The sequence below is a fragment of the Doryrhamphus excisus genome, chromosome 16, assembly GCF_030265055.1.
Source record: "Doryrhamphus excisus isolate RoL2022-K1 chromosome 16, RoL_Dexc_1.0, whole genome shotgun sequence".
Taxonomy (NCBI): domain Eukaryota; kingdom Metazoa; phylum Chordata; class Actinopteri; order Syngnathiformes; family Syngnathidae; genus Doryrhamphus; species Doryrhamphus excisus.
Window position 1 is genome coordinate 13,670,593 of NC_080481.1, and position 13,939 is coordinate 13,684,531.

Sequence of the window (13,939 nt, forward strand, 5' to 3'; positions counted from 1 at the left end):
CCATCCATCTATCTACATATACACACATACATACACACACACACACACACACATATATATATACATACACACACACAACACCTCATTACTACACATGTCTGAAAAGGAGCAGGAAGAAGCAAAGCTTACTAAATCCTACCCCTTCTCCACGCCATAGCAGTTACCAATTCAACATATGATTTTTTCCCCCACACATACTATAATCGCAGAATCTTACATAAGACAAAACAACAAAAGAAGAGTGGGAACATCGGACACCCCATTAAAAACCCCCAGGACATTGCTGAAGCACACCAGTTTTTATGCCACATGCCATCCCTCACGCATCCCTTCCATTTAGCTGCGCTTTGGGATTGGCACTGGATCTCTGCAATGGCTGGGTTACTGTATAAACATCCCAGAATTGTATGAAAGCATCCTTTTAGGCACCAAAACGTGAGTGTACATTGGCAATGTTGACCCAATCTAACTTGCACTTATCATTGAACCACACCTTCAGGAGCACAATGTATAAAGTTCAGTCTTAACGGAAACAGAAATAGACTCTCATTATGCAAAATGTGTTTTGACTGAGGCTTTGTGATTCCCAAATAGAATTTGTTCCTATTTCTTGATTGTGACAACTTTATGCAATCACAATTTCCTCTTTATAACGTCAACAGCTCATCAAAAGTCAAATTTGGATGCAAAATAATCCTGCAGGAGGTAGCAGTATCCAACTGCATCATTTTGAAAGGTGACTTGACTATGACAGGAAGTGCCTTTTAAAACAGAGAGACTCTTATTTAGTTCTGAGTACAGAGTACCAGGGTACCCAGAGACAACCCCTGCACAGGGTGGGTTGTCTTCCAGGTCTTCCCCATGTCTTGAATATGTGGCTGACATGCTAACCACTTGGCCAAAAGCAAAAACTCTCATTAAAATCTTTGTTTTTTTTTGCCCCAAAAGCACTACTTTGTACAGGGATTTGTATAAATTAAAAATATTGTGCTGATGCCCCGGCGGCACGGCGGTCTGGTGGTTAGTGCGCAGACCTCACAGCTAGGAGACCAGGGTTCAATTCCCACCCTCGGCCATCTCTGTGTGGAGTTTGCATGTTCTCCCCGTGCATGCGTGGGTTTTCTCCGGGTACTCCGGTTTCCTCCCACATTCCAAAAACATGCTAGGTTAATTGGCTACTCCAAATTGTCCATAGGTATGAATGTGAGTGTGAATGGTTGTTTGTCTATATGTGCCCTGTGATTGGCTGGCGACCAGTCCAGGGTGTACCCCGCCTCTCGCCCGAAGACAGCTGGGATAGGCTCCAGCACCCCCCGCGACCCTCGTGAGGAAAAGCGGTAGAAAATGAATGAATGAATGAACCTCGGATATATCGGACTCGGATATATCGGAAATTCGCTCACAACGGACAGATAAAAAAGAACCAATTTTTCTGTAATGCATTTCCAATAAAAATTCATTGCATATATCGGATTTTTATATAACGGATTTCGCCTATTTCGGACAAAATCTCCAGTCCCGTTCCAATGCATTTCCATGAAATTTCCCTCGCATATCTTGTTGATGTCACTGGCTATTGTCTTTCTCCTGGCTCCAGATTTAGGACAAATATAAAAGTGAGTGACGTCAATAATACTAGCACAGCAGTGAATGAGATCTTAACCTCACTATTGGAAATAACGTAGGCCTGACGGGCGTAACAGGGCCTAGCTTAATTAACAATTTGTTATGCTCAGAATCCAATAAAGTTAAATTCTCATTACCTTACGTCTCTTTTCATTGCCCAGTCCAGGTACATTGGAAACATAGTCAAGGAAGTGCCTTTTTATAACGGATAAAATCCGATTTATGCATATACCGGATATAAATCCGATATATGCGTAAAACGGACATTTTCCGGTATACGCATATAACGGATTTCACTTATATCGGACAAAACCAGTGGGAACAATTGAATCCGATATATCCGAGGTTTACTGTATATGATATTTCTGTCCATAAAACATGTATGGAAACTTGGAACTACAATTGTAAACATACACCAAGAAATAGGTGTATTTGACCTAGTGTATTTCAACTGGATTAACCGGTGTGGCAGCATGGAGTCATGACAAACTATTTGACACACACGAACACTGTACACAAAACTGAACACACACACGTTTGCACCTTAAATCAATGGTTGACTAATCACTATGTGTATTATCATTGTAGTTAAATGGTTGAAATGAAATTGATTTTACCGTGAACCAGTTATAAAACTGGGCCCAAAAGCTACAGTCGACCATCATCAACTCGACCTCTGATGTTACAACATAGTCCATGGCGAAACAGTTTATTTCCTCATTCGTTTTCTTGTCAAGCTTGTTTTGCGGTTTCCAAAAGGAAGAACCATCTGTGAGCTTGTCAGAAATTCACTATTTTTTTAGACTCATCCGTGTGATGGCAATCTGTTCAAATCATTTTGCTGTGGATACACAGTACAATGTATAATCTACAGACGGGATAAACATACAGCTGTTATGCCTTACAGCAGGGTTCTCAAACTCAATTTACCTGGGGGCCACTGGAGCTAGGGTCTGGCCAAGGCTGGGCCGCATCAGGTTTTCTAAAAAAAAAAAAAAACGCATTTATTAAAAACAGAAAAATATACAAACTTTTTCAGTGCTTTGGTTCCGATTTTCTACAATAAAAGCTCTGATAAAACATTCCACTGTTCTCAAATATCTTAATTTTTGTTTTTCTGCACAAAATAATTTTAAAAATAAATAAACAAATCAAGAATAAAGAAAATCAATCAGTAATAAATAAATATGATAATAATAATAATAAAACGGCAAATAATAAAAACTTAAGAAACCACATATAGTTGGTGGGTAGACAAATTATTTTTTTCAGATTAAAATTAACAAAGCATTATTAGAGCCCTGTAGACATGACAAAACACGACTATAGTCACATTTATACTTTTTTTTATTTACAAAATATTGCGCAACTGCATGGTCTTGAGACACATGCTAACTCGCAAACTAGAGAGCTAGCGACCTAAACAGTAGCCTTCAAGTTATTTCCTTTAAACTTGAATAGCCAAAAACTTACCACTTCCACACGGATAGGGAGGATAACTATTAACAGTTATTTAACCTTTAACATGAACATTAATCAAACGTAATAATTTTTTCTGGGTACATGATACCATACAGCATCCATATCAAACTTGTGCGGGCCGCACTAACATTAAACTTTCATATCAAGGCGGGGGCCTCAAACTAGTGTCCTGCGGGCCACATTTGGCCCGCGGGCCGCATGGTTGAGACAAATGTTGAATTTGTTACAGTCACTGCAGATCAATGAAACACTGTTTGGGGAAAACCTCCAACAATGAGTCACCAGTTTAAAGTGAGAGACATTTTTTTTTAATTATGTTGGGAATTGCTTGCTTATTACTTATTTAAAGCAACTTCCATTAGCCATTTACTTAAACATTGTTGTCAAACGAGGGTTTCAAACGCAACCATTTTAACAGATTACCCTGCAAAATGAACCGATAATTCCTTAAAGCAGGGGTGGGCAAATATTCACAAATAAACTAAAGAAACAAGGGTGGTCTAATATGTTTTTCCATGGCTGTACACGTTGCAATATAACTCTGTAACTCTATATTATTATAATATTTTCTTGATTTTTGTAGAGAAATACAAACGCTATCATTAGCTATAACCCACATAACTATTGCGCGTGCGTGTTTGTTACATGGGGCGTGGCTTGCACTGGCAAAGCAAAGCAGCACGAGGGTGGGTTTTTAATGCTTAGCGCACATTTAAAACTTAGCGTCCCCCATTGCAGTGGCTAACCAAGGCAGACTGCACATTTAATTAAGCGATTTACCCGCTTATCGTACTGTAACACAAGATAGTACGCCTTCACGTGTGAGTGGGAGAACGCAAAGTCGGCCGTACAGTGTAGCTCCGCCCACTTAGCGAAGGCAAGTCCTGTGACGTCACCCGCCAGTGATGGGAACTCGAGCGAGCGCTGGTGAGTTTCTCTACAAACCAATAAAATCTCACAATTCTGCCTTGTCACTTGAACAGGGAAGTCGCGAGCCTAAAATTCGTACCGCCCCTGCCTGGTGGAGTTTCTCCAGCGTTTTCCCCGTACAAAGTCGGTCTTGTGCTTGTTTGTCAGGGATTATAACAGCCGGTTTGTCTTCTCGTTGACGGGAAAGTAAGTAGCACGATTCGCTGTTTAACTTGAATTAGCATTGTGGTAAGCTAGGTGCCGTTTGCTAGCTTGGAAGAGGCAGCTTGTGTTGTCATAACACCACGTGAAGCTAAGTACTGATGACAGGACGTTTTTAGTTATTCGTACACCTCACGGTTCTAATGCGGAATATCAGACATGCTTTTAGCCGTGTATTTTGTTTTATTCTGGAGTTTAGGGGCTAGCTTTTCAGAAGTCGACCAATCATGTTAAGTTGGGTTATCTATCAAGGTGTCCAGCGGGACGGTTGAGCGCTGCTAAATAGGGGATTTAGTGGAGGATTTCACTAATATAATTATACTACATGTTTGTCTCGGGCTATTTCTGTGAGCTGTAGTGACCATTTGACCCCAAATCTCTGTGTTAGTTCTAATATTAGTTATAAAATGAAAAATGAGTGATGCACTGTGCTGAATGACCTGAACGATTGCAACTTCCTGGTAGGAAACAATCAAATTATTATTCACTTTCTCTCATACAGTATTCCATATACTCATCTTTGAGTGGTAAAAGTACATGGATAATTTTTTTTTGGCATATGTTCATATTCTGCAGGCTTGTCCTCATTAGGGTCATGGATGGGCTGGAGCCTATCCCAGCTGACTTTGGGTGAGAGACAGTAAACGCTGCATTGGATGCTAGCCAATCATTCATTCAGTTTCTATGCCGCTTATCCTCACTAGGGTGGCTGCTATGCTGGAGCCTATCCCAGCTGACTTTGGGCAAGAGGCGGGGTACATGTATTGAGTTGTGTACTCCTATAGAGCAACTACGCACAATAACCCACACAGAAAGCTTTGTAGAGCTTCCAGAATCTGCACCTAATCCACCTGAATTTCCTTGGATTTCCAAAACATTTATTAATTCATTCATTTTCTACCGCTTTTCCTCGCGGGGGTGCTGGAGCCTATCCCAGCTGTCTTCGGGCGACAGGCGGGGTACACCCTGGACTGGTCACCAGCCAATCACAGGGCACATATAGACAAACAACCATTCACACTCACATTCATACCTAAGCCTACAATATAGGCTGCAGCTATCGAATATTTTAGTAATCGAGTATTCTATGGATTTTTTCTCTGATTAATCGAATAATTGAAAAAAAACTATTTTTGCTTATTTAAAGAGCAATAATAGATTCACAAGAAAAAAATCATTATACTAGTCATTCATATTTCTCTTCATTGATTCAATGACATTCGTGATACACAGTGCATGTTCTACTATTGGTTAGCATTGAGTTCAGCAAACATTATTTAAAAAAAAAACAACAACCGAAATCAAGCTAACACAATAAGAACCAATGACACCACTAGGCATTTAGTCTTGCAATAATAAATTAACAAACAAGAAAATAATAAAAAAAAAATACATTTCCGCAATTGAATTCATGCTGCCATTGCCGCAATCAAAACAGTAATCTTTCCAACATAGAAATTGTGAAAGGTGGATGCATCTTACCGCACAGTTTTTATCCTCCACAGCAGCCAGTGGTTGCTTTCACGCTGGGATTTCATTGTTGCCGCACAGAGGCGGTGTCGAATCAGGAGCGGACTGCTATTGTGGTATGTAACGGCCGCGTCATGTCAGATACACGTCACGGTGTGCAAGTTGTACGTCGATAAGTGAACGGTTGCTATAGACAGAGGCATTTTGCTGCTGACTTACTTTATCCATAATCAGAATAATAAAATGAAAGTTTGAGACATGATGTTCACCATTGCCGCAGGGGAGCAAGAGTGAATCAGGAGGGGAGCTTAATGTCAACTGACTGATGTCATATGATATCTACAAAGTTACGTTCAAAGGTGGCAAAAATGTGTCCAAGCACAGATAAGTAAACAGAACTATTAGTCACATGGGTGCAGTGAAAATACTGTGTTGGCTTGCAAAAGGTAAACAATCCCATACTAAAAAATGCATGTCTCCACAATTGGTTAATCTGTGACGGAATATCCATGGCTGATTCTTGACCGGATATCCGGTTGCATCGGTTTATCGTTCACAATCCTAGCAAATTCCTGTTTGACTATGTTGCTATACATACTATGTAGCCATCTAACCTCTTTGTTGTCCGAATGTTGGCTTTATTCGTCGGTGCAACAAGGTTTTAATTTCTATATGGCTTTGTCTTTCTTTGTTTCAGAGAAAATGAGTACCATTCCCCTGTCACGCTCTGAGGTGTTTGGGGAGCTGAGAAAGGAGCTGCTTGACGATCAAGAGTTCCGACATTCCGATGCTCATATATTTATCATCATGGGGGCTTCGGTAAGAACTGGACAAGGGGACTTAAGTTTAAGCAGGTTTGCGCTGACGCCATTGAAACACCTGAACAAACGGGGGCGTTCAGTGGTGCGTTTGAGTTAGTCGCAGAGACGGCAAGACACGAAGAGATCAGCATAGATGTTATCTATCACAACAGCAGTTTTATCAAAATAATCTCCATTAAAGTATAAGCGTGTTGATAAGAGAATTTCAATGCAAAGGCTGTTTTGAATGTTATCGGCACAATGGCTCCTTGTCAAAGAACTATATTTTCTGAAATAATACCTTTTTGAAAGATGCTCACAGAGGTTAATATCCGCTTGAGCTTCATGCTCTCCCTGTTTTCAACTTTGTTCTCCTTTCACCATGAGGCGTTCAGGCGCATTCCTAAATGTGCATGTTAGATGCTATGTTTTTCATTTCGTTGTTTTTCCATTCACTTGTTCCTCCTCCATTGTGAGCTGATTCTATCTGTTCTATCAATTGCCTTTCATTATCATTATATCATTAGTGGTGAATACCAACAGGCATATTTTAGGGTTTAAACCTGGATTAAATCGTTTATGCAATTAGATTGCTAACAATGATAATTGACGTTTGTTGGAGCTGAATCTAATCAAAAAAATACAAGAATCCCTTTTATTGCAAATGTTGATCTGAAATTGGAGAACATGAATGTCATGCAAACTGGGGGGCTTAAAGGGGGAGGAGCGGTGGTGCCTCGATACAGGAGCATAATAATATACTAAAAAAAGGAAAAATAAAAGTCTCCCTCCAAATAGCACTTAATTGAAACACGTATTTGATATGGTAGGAGATGTTGGGAGAAGGTGTGGAGATGTTTTGACATTGTGCCAAGAGCGATTGAAACCTGCTCCATCAGTCTCGTCTCTAGCTCATGTCAATTACTTTCACCAAGATATGTTGTCACTATTCTAACTGATTTTAGGAAATGTTGAAAGTGATTTCACCAAGCTTCTGCAAACAAGCACTGCTCAGTCATCCAAGGTTTCAAAAGCGGCATCTGGTGCTAACAGAGTCTGTTGACTGTTTTTTTTTTTTTGCTGTATTGCAAGACGCAGCATTAGACATTTGCTAGCAGACATTTTTTCCCCCACAATTTGTCAAAACCAACTTTATTATTCTATTTGATTGTTGGTAAGTGATATCAAATTTTAGTTCTCCTTTTGTTTGAATTTAAAATGTATACTTCTGCCCCCTGCTGGCACAAATCTGGTGCTGTATCACAGCCATAATAAAAATCAAGTTTAGAGTTCATCAAACTTTTGTTTTTACTTTTAATTGATCATTAAGAATGAGTATATTTGACATTAATGTACACCTTAGTAAGAAGTGTACAAATGTCATTTATTTCCTACTTGGAGCTGCCAGTATTTTTTTTTCTCTTTTTTGTTTGCTCTAGGGTGAGGTGATTTCTGTTGTTGCTATGTCATTGGCTGTCAGCATTTTCCTTTCAGATTGCTACACTAGCAAATAAAGGGAAGGACTCAGCTGAGCTTGTTTACTGATGTATGGACTATATATACAATATACATGACACAATATCGAAAGAGATCTTTAGAAGGATCTTCTTGTTCATGTATATTTGGAAGTGTTAGTCATAATTGTAGTGTTTGATTTGATCATTTAATCCTAGATATGGATTAAATAAGATGTAGTCAGACACTGCCTATCCTGCATTTTAAATGTTATTTGTGTTTGTGTGTCTGGACCTGTAGGGAGATCTGGCCAAAAAGAAAATCTACCCAACTCTGTGGTAAGTAAACCCTCTAACTCATTAAAAAGTTCCCCATTCTAGTCAAATTGCTTCTACTACTACTGCCACTGCACACTTAAAAAAAAAAAACATAAAAAAATTAAATACTTTTTGTCCATGTGCAATCACTATGATTTCAGTCTGCATATTAATGAGATACCAAATATGATAATCAACAAAAACAAAACAAAACTTACAACACAAAGTCTAATTTCCTGTCATTCTGACACACAAATACAATGCAGGTTTTCCCATGCAGGGATTGGAACACCGATATATATATTATATGTATATCTTAATGCATAACATAATCATCAAACTTACTAGTTGATATAACTCGGACACAGCAATGAAAACCTTCATGCTCTATCTCCTTCCTCCTTTCTGCTCTGTCTGCGCTATGTGTGCATTCAGATGCACTGGTAATTTTGAGTGTTAGGCACTTCATTCATTCATTCATTTTCTACCGCTTTTTCCTCACGAAGGTCGCGGGGGTGCTGTAGCCTATCCCAGCTGTCTTTGGGCGAGAGGCGGGGTACACCCTGGACTGGTCGCCAGCCAATCACAGGGCACATATAGACAAACAACCATTCACACTCACATTCATACAGTGTTAGGCACTTTTTAATTTTTATTCACGTAGCCCCTATGACAATTGGGAAGCTAGCTAGGCTCTAGATTTGAGACTCAAGGTTTTGACATCTCTTCCAGGTGGCTGTTCAGAGACGGCCTCCTCCCAGAGAAGACCTTTTTCATTGGCTTTGCTCGCTCTGACCTGACTGTTGATGCAATTCGGACTTCCTGCATGCCATATCTTAAGGTATTTAAGAGTCAGAAAATAGACACAGTACCTTTTTGTTTTTGTCGTGAATTTTTTGTTTTATTTCACCTGTGTTTAGGTGGCAGACACCGAAGCAGATCGGTTGTCAGTCTTCTTCAGCAGGAACTCGTACATAAGTGGAAAATATGGAGATGAAGATTCCTTCTCCAACCTGAACAAACACATTCTGACTCTGCCCGGAGGACCCGAGGCAAACCGTCTCTTCTACCTGGCCCTGCCACCCACTGTCTACCACAGTGTCACCAAGAACATAAAGCACCAGTGCATGAGTGAAAAGTCAGTCCACAGTTTGTCGTTCCTCAGCTCTTGCAGTGTGCCGGTATATGACTGAATGTTTGTAAACAAGGAGACAGACTGGCTATACTTGTGCTATACGATGCATGTATAGTATGGTTTACTAACGCTCCATCTGTTCTTTCTAGAGGCTGGACCAGAGTGATTGTAGAGAAGCCATTTGGACGGGACCTTCAGAGCTCCGAGGAGCTGTCTGCTCACCTCTCTTCCCTCTTCACTGAAGACCAGATCTATCGTATTGATCACTACCTTGGCAAAGAAATGGTGCAGAACCTTATGGTGCTCAGGTAAAAGCAAATGTTGTCTTTATTATTTTTTTTTTTATACACATTAAAAAATATTTATAACATAATACTTGTTAGTAGTCAAAGATAAAGATATGGAGCTACTATAGCAGTTTATGTTGACAACATCGTAAATACCAGTTTTGAGTGAGAGTTAGCTATGATAAGCGCCAGTTCACCCATAACCACAAGATAAATGAAATGCTTCTCTTTCACTGGCATCCCCTCTCCATGTAATAACACACACACACACACACCCAAAGAGGCTATTCAACAAAGGCGCTTGTTGTCGTGAACAGCTGTGCTTTTGTGTTTCAGGCTTCTGAATAAACATGTGTCCATTGCAGGTTTGGAAACCGCATTTTTGGACCAATCTGGAACAGGGACAGCGTGGCATGTGTGGTCCTCACATTTAAAGAACCCTTTGGCACTCAGGGAAGAGGAGGATACTTTGATGACTTTGGAATCATCCGGTGAGGGGATAAAATACAAGAATTTGTCTTGTCACGCACATTGCATTGCCTGAACTGCATTGAACTTGCATTGCAATTGAACACGTAACAATTTATCCTGTGCCTGTCACTCTTCCTGAGTGACAACATATAATACAGTGATGAACACTGTCCAGCCAACGAAGAGATCCTTTTGGTATGAATTTATGAACACTCACAATTACTACTGCGCCTGAACGTCTCGTGGTGAGGAGACCACTGCAGGACACTCTGTGTCATATCATGTATCATATCAACAAATAAGTTTGAATGATTATTTTGTGCATTTCATTTAAACGGCACAGTGGTAACAACATTTACCTGAAAATTAACCTTTATCGTTGGTTGTATGGTTTTTTTTGTATATCAGATATTATTAGACATAGACATAGACTTTCTTTATTGTCATTGCACAATAACACAGCAGTGAAATTGCCAACTAAATGTCGTTGCCTGGCTCCCGTGTAATAATAAATAATAAATAATAATGTGGAGAATAAATAGATTACATCAAATATGAACAACAATGTACAGCGTAAACAGTAATTTGTACAAATAATTTAGAATAAATAACAATAATTTAAAGTTTTGGTTGTGCATGTGGGCAGGTAGATGGGCTTATTTGGCATTGAGCAGTCTGATGGCCAGGGGGAAGTAGCTGTCTCTAAACCTGGTTGTTCTACAGCGGATGCTGCAGAGCCTTCTCCCCGATGCCAGGCGAGAAAACAGAGTAGGGTCAGAGTAGATCCGACGGGCTCTTGATGCGCAGCGGGCGCGGGGTCCCAATGATCTTCTCCGCTGTCCTCACCACTCTCTGCAGTACGATTAAGAGGAGGGGTGGTGTTTCTTTTAGAGTTTGGGACACCATGTAAATATTCCAGTCAGATAATGGACACCTCATACTCAACAAGCTGGATCAAAACTAGCAAACTGTGTGTCAGTGCTGAGCTAGCTTTGGTGCATTATGTAATTCCTCGGGCAGAATTTGCCGCTGCATTCATATTTCATGAGCACTTTTCATGATTAATATGATCCCATGCTAGATAGTAGGCGTCGCAGCTTCCTTTCTGTGAATGTTTGTTCTCTTTGTCCTGATTAGAGATGTCATGCAGAACCATTTGCTCCAGCTGCTGTGTCTGGTTGCCATGGAGAAACCGGCCTCCACCAGCTCTGATGATGTCAGGGATGAAAAGGTACAATTGGTGGAATGTCACTGTTTTGGTTCTAAATTGAAAAAAAAAATTCTATGTTTTTCTCGTTTGAAGGTCAAAGTGCTGAAATGCATCAATCCAGTGTTAATGTCAGATGTGGTGCTGGGTCAGTATGTGGGAGACCCAGAGGGCGAAGGAGATGCCAAATCAGGCTACCTTGATGATCCTACGGTTCCTAAAGGATCTACTCAGTCTACATTTGCTACGGCTGTGCTCTACGTGCACAATGAGCGCTGGGATGGTAAAGTTGTGTTACCCTTCATTAACCCCCCCCATATTTTCAGATTTAAGTTTGAACAAACCCTTTCTCCCCCTAGGCGTTCCTTTCATCCTTCGCTGCGGAAAAGCTCTAAACGAGAGGAAGGCCGAGGTGCGGCTGCAATTCACAGACGTCCCGGGGGACATTTTTGGAAATCAGTGTCACCGTAATGAGCTGGTGGTTCGTGTACAACCCAACGAAGCCGTTTATGCCAAGATGATGAGCAAGAAACCCGGTGTGTACTTCTGCCCCGAGGAAACCGAGCTGGACCTCACCTACAAGAGCAGATATAAGGCACGTGTCGACTCATTGATACATGATACATTATCACCAACGACTTTGCAGATGAAACACGTTCTGTCTATCAAAAACAATCTATTTCAGGATGTGAAGCTTCCAGACGCTTATGAACGGCTCATTTTGGATGTCTTCTGTGGGAGTCAGATGCACTTTGTACGCAGGTCTGTATTATTTTTGTTGTCCTTCATTCATAGCTGAAGCAACATAGCTCATATATTGATTCATTTATAACGATATGATTTTAAACGATTCAGTAACTTTAACCAAAATGCAACCAGTATGACTATGAAATAAATACCTGGATACTGGACAGTGCAGGTGAAGGTTCCTAAAGGTATCGGTTATAAATTATTAGTAATGCTGACATGCAGTGCTTAAGAATACTTACTTACTTTGCATATTGTCCCCATAAATGTCACTTAAAAAGAGTTTCAAATAGACAGATGAGCTAAATATAAATACTGACTGAAGGGAATTAACTATAAACTATAAAATAAAAAATCCATCCAATATTACTATAATTATGGTTTGTATTTTACCCCGCCTCTCGCCCAAAGACAGCTGGGATAAGCTCCAGCACCCCCCGCGACCCTCGTGAGGAAAAAGCGGTAGAAAATGAATGAATGAATGGTTTGTATTTAACTTGAGTATACATTATTTTACCACAAGAAGGCGCCAAAGCTACATGTTCATGCCTCTATTCCTTGACTATTTTGAATGTTCACCTTTTTTGAATCATAAAAATGGTCTGCACAGTGATGAACTAAAGGAAGCCTGGAGGATCTTCACACCTCTCCTTCACCAGATAGACAGAGAGAAGCCTCAACCTATTCCTTACAAATATGGAAGGTAGGTAACTTGTTTGTCCTTTTTATTGGAACGAAACACCGCATCCACCTTTTTCATCTTCTTCTAGTCGGGGCCCAGCAGAAGCAGATGACCTTGTAAAGAGGGTTGGATTCCGCTATGAAGGCACTTACAAATGGGTGAACCCCAACAAGCTTTGAGTTGTAGTGAGCCGAGGGAGCGATATATATAGGTAGGTAGAATGGTTGGTGGGGTGCAGCAGGGTGAGCCACGTGAACTGTTTGGCTCCTGTGATTTTTTTTCTCAGGTAAAGAGGTTATTTCTCTGCGTTACATCATCCGATGTTCAAAAGACTGTCAAATTCAACCAAGCTGAGTCTATCCCACTATGTGGTTGCTTATAATTTTTTATATTTAATTAATTTGTGGGACCCTGTCAGTTTTCATTAGAGAAAATTAATCGAATAATATTTTCTGGCAAAAAATGTTTAACGAAGCTTCACATGCTCATGTGATTGCCGGTTTTGTGGCACTCAGCAGAGGCAAATGCTGTACCAAAGATGGTAAGTGAACACAGCAGTGATTAACACAAGATTGATTGTACACAACCAAACATTACTATTGTGATTGTAATACCCCGAGGCTTTGACTGTAATGTATTGAACATAATTAGTGGAGCTTGCTTACTTTTTTTTTTTTTTTGCCTTCCCTTTGCGGGACCAACAATATTGTAGCTGTTGTAAATAAACAGACACTTTAGTATATGAAGGATAAGGCAGGCAGTTGCTTTTCATAGCATTTGTATTGGAATATAGTCTTAAGTGTCCTCAAGGATGTGAAAACGGGCACTGTCTCTTTATGTGACCTTCCTCTGTTGTTGTTGACATTGTCACAGGCTTACTATTCAAGTTGCTGGAATTCATTCCATATTTGAGAAATAGAAACACATAGCAGGTCTAAACATGTCGGCACTGAATGTCTTTGCAATGACCAATTGTATGATGTTGTTACCCGTATATGTTCACGTAACGCTAGCAATACTACTCGCATATAATAAACCACTTACACTTCTTTATATGTTTCACTATACCGTCATTTCTACATATTCAAAGCATCATTCACTGATATCCTATATTAAAATATTGTTTGAT

The 13,939-nt window shown here is 40.1% G+C and overlaps 1 protein-coding gene across 2 annotated transcripts; it reads left to right on the forward strand.

Annotated features, from left to right (window-relative positions):
- The first annotated feature begins 3,828 nt into the window (after window positions 1–3,828).
- Window positions 3,829–13,861, forward strand: g6pd (glucose-6-phosphate dehydrogenase). 2 transcript variants are annotated; one of them, XM_058051314.1, is made up of 15 exons: window positions 4,259–4,700; window positions 4,816–4,869; window positions 5,745–5,825; window positions 6,407–6,528; window positions 8,265–8,302; window positions 9,014–9,122; window positions 9,202–9,419; window positions 9,566–9,724; window positions 10,069–10,194; window positions 11,312–11,405; window positions 11,478–11,664; window positions 11,741–11,976; window positions 12,067–12,143; window positions 12,739–12,831; window positions 12,899–13,861. In XM_058051314.1, exons 2-15 carry the CDS (start codon window positions 4,839–4,841, stop codon window positions 12,987–12,989), a joined length of 1,662 nt encoding a protein of 553 aa, XP_057907297.1. In that variant the 5' UTR covers window positions 4,259–4,700; window positions 4,816–4,838; the 3' UTR covers window positions 12,990–13,861. The 2 variants fall into 2 exon arrangements, with proteins under 2 accessions (XP_057907298.1, XP_057907297.1); XM_058051315.1 differs by lacking the exons at window positions 4,259–4,700; window positions 4,816–4,869; window positions 5,745–5,825 and adding an exon at window positions 3,829–4,035.
- The last annotated feature ends 78 nt before the right edge of the window (window positions 13,862–13,939 follow it).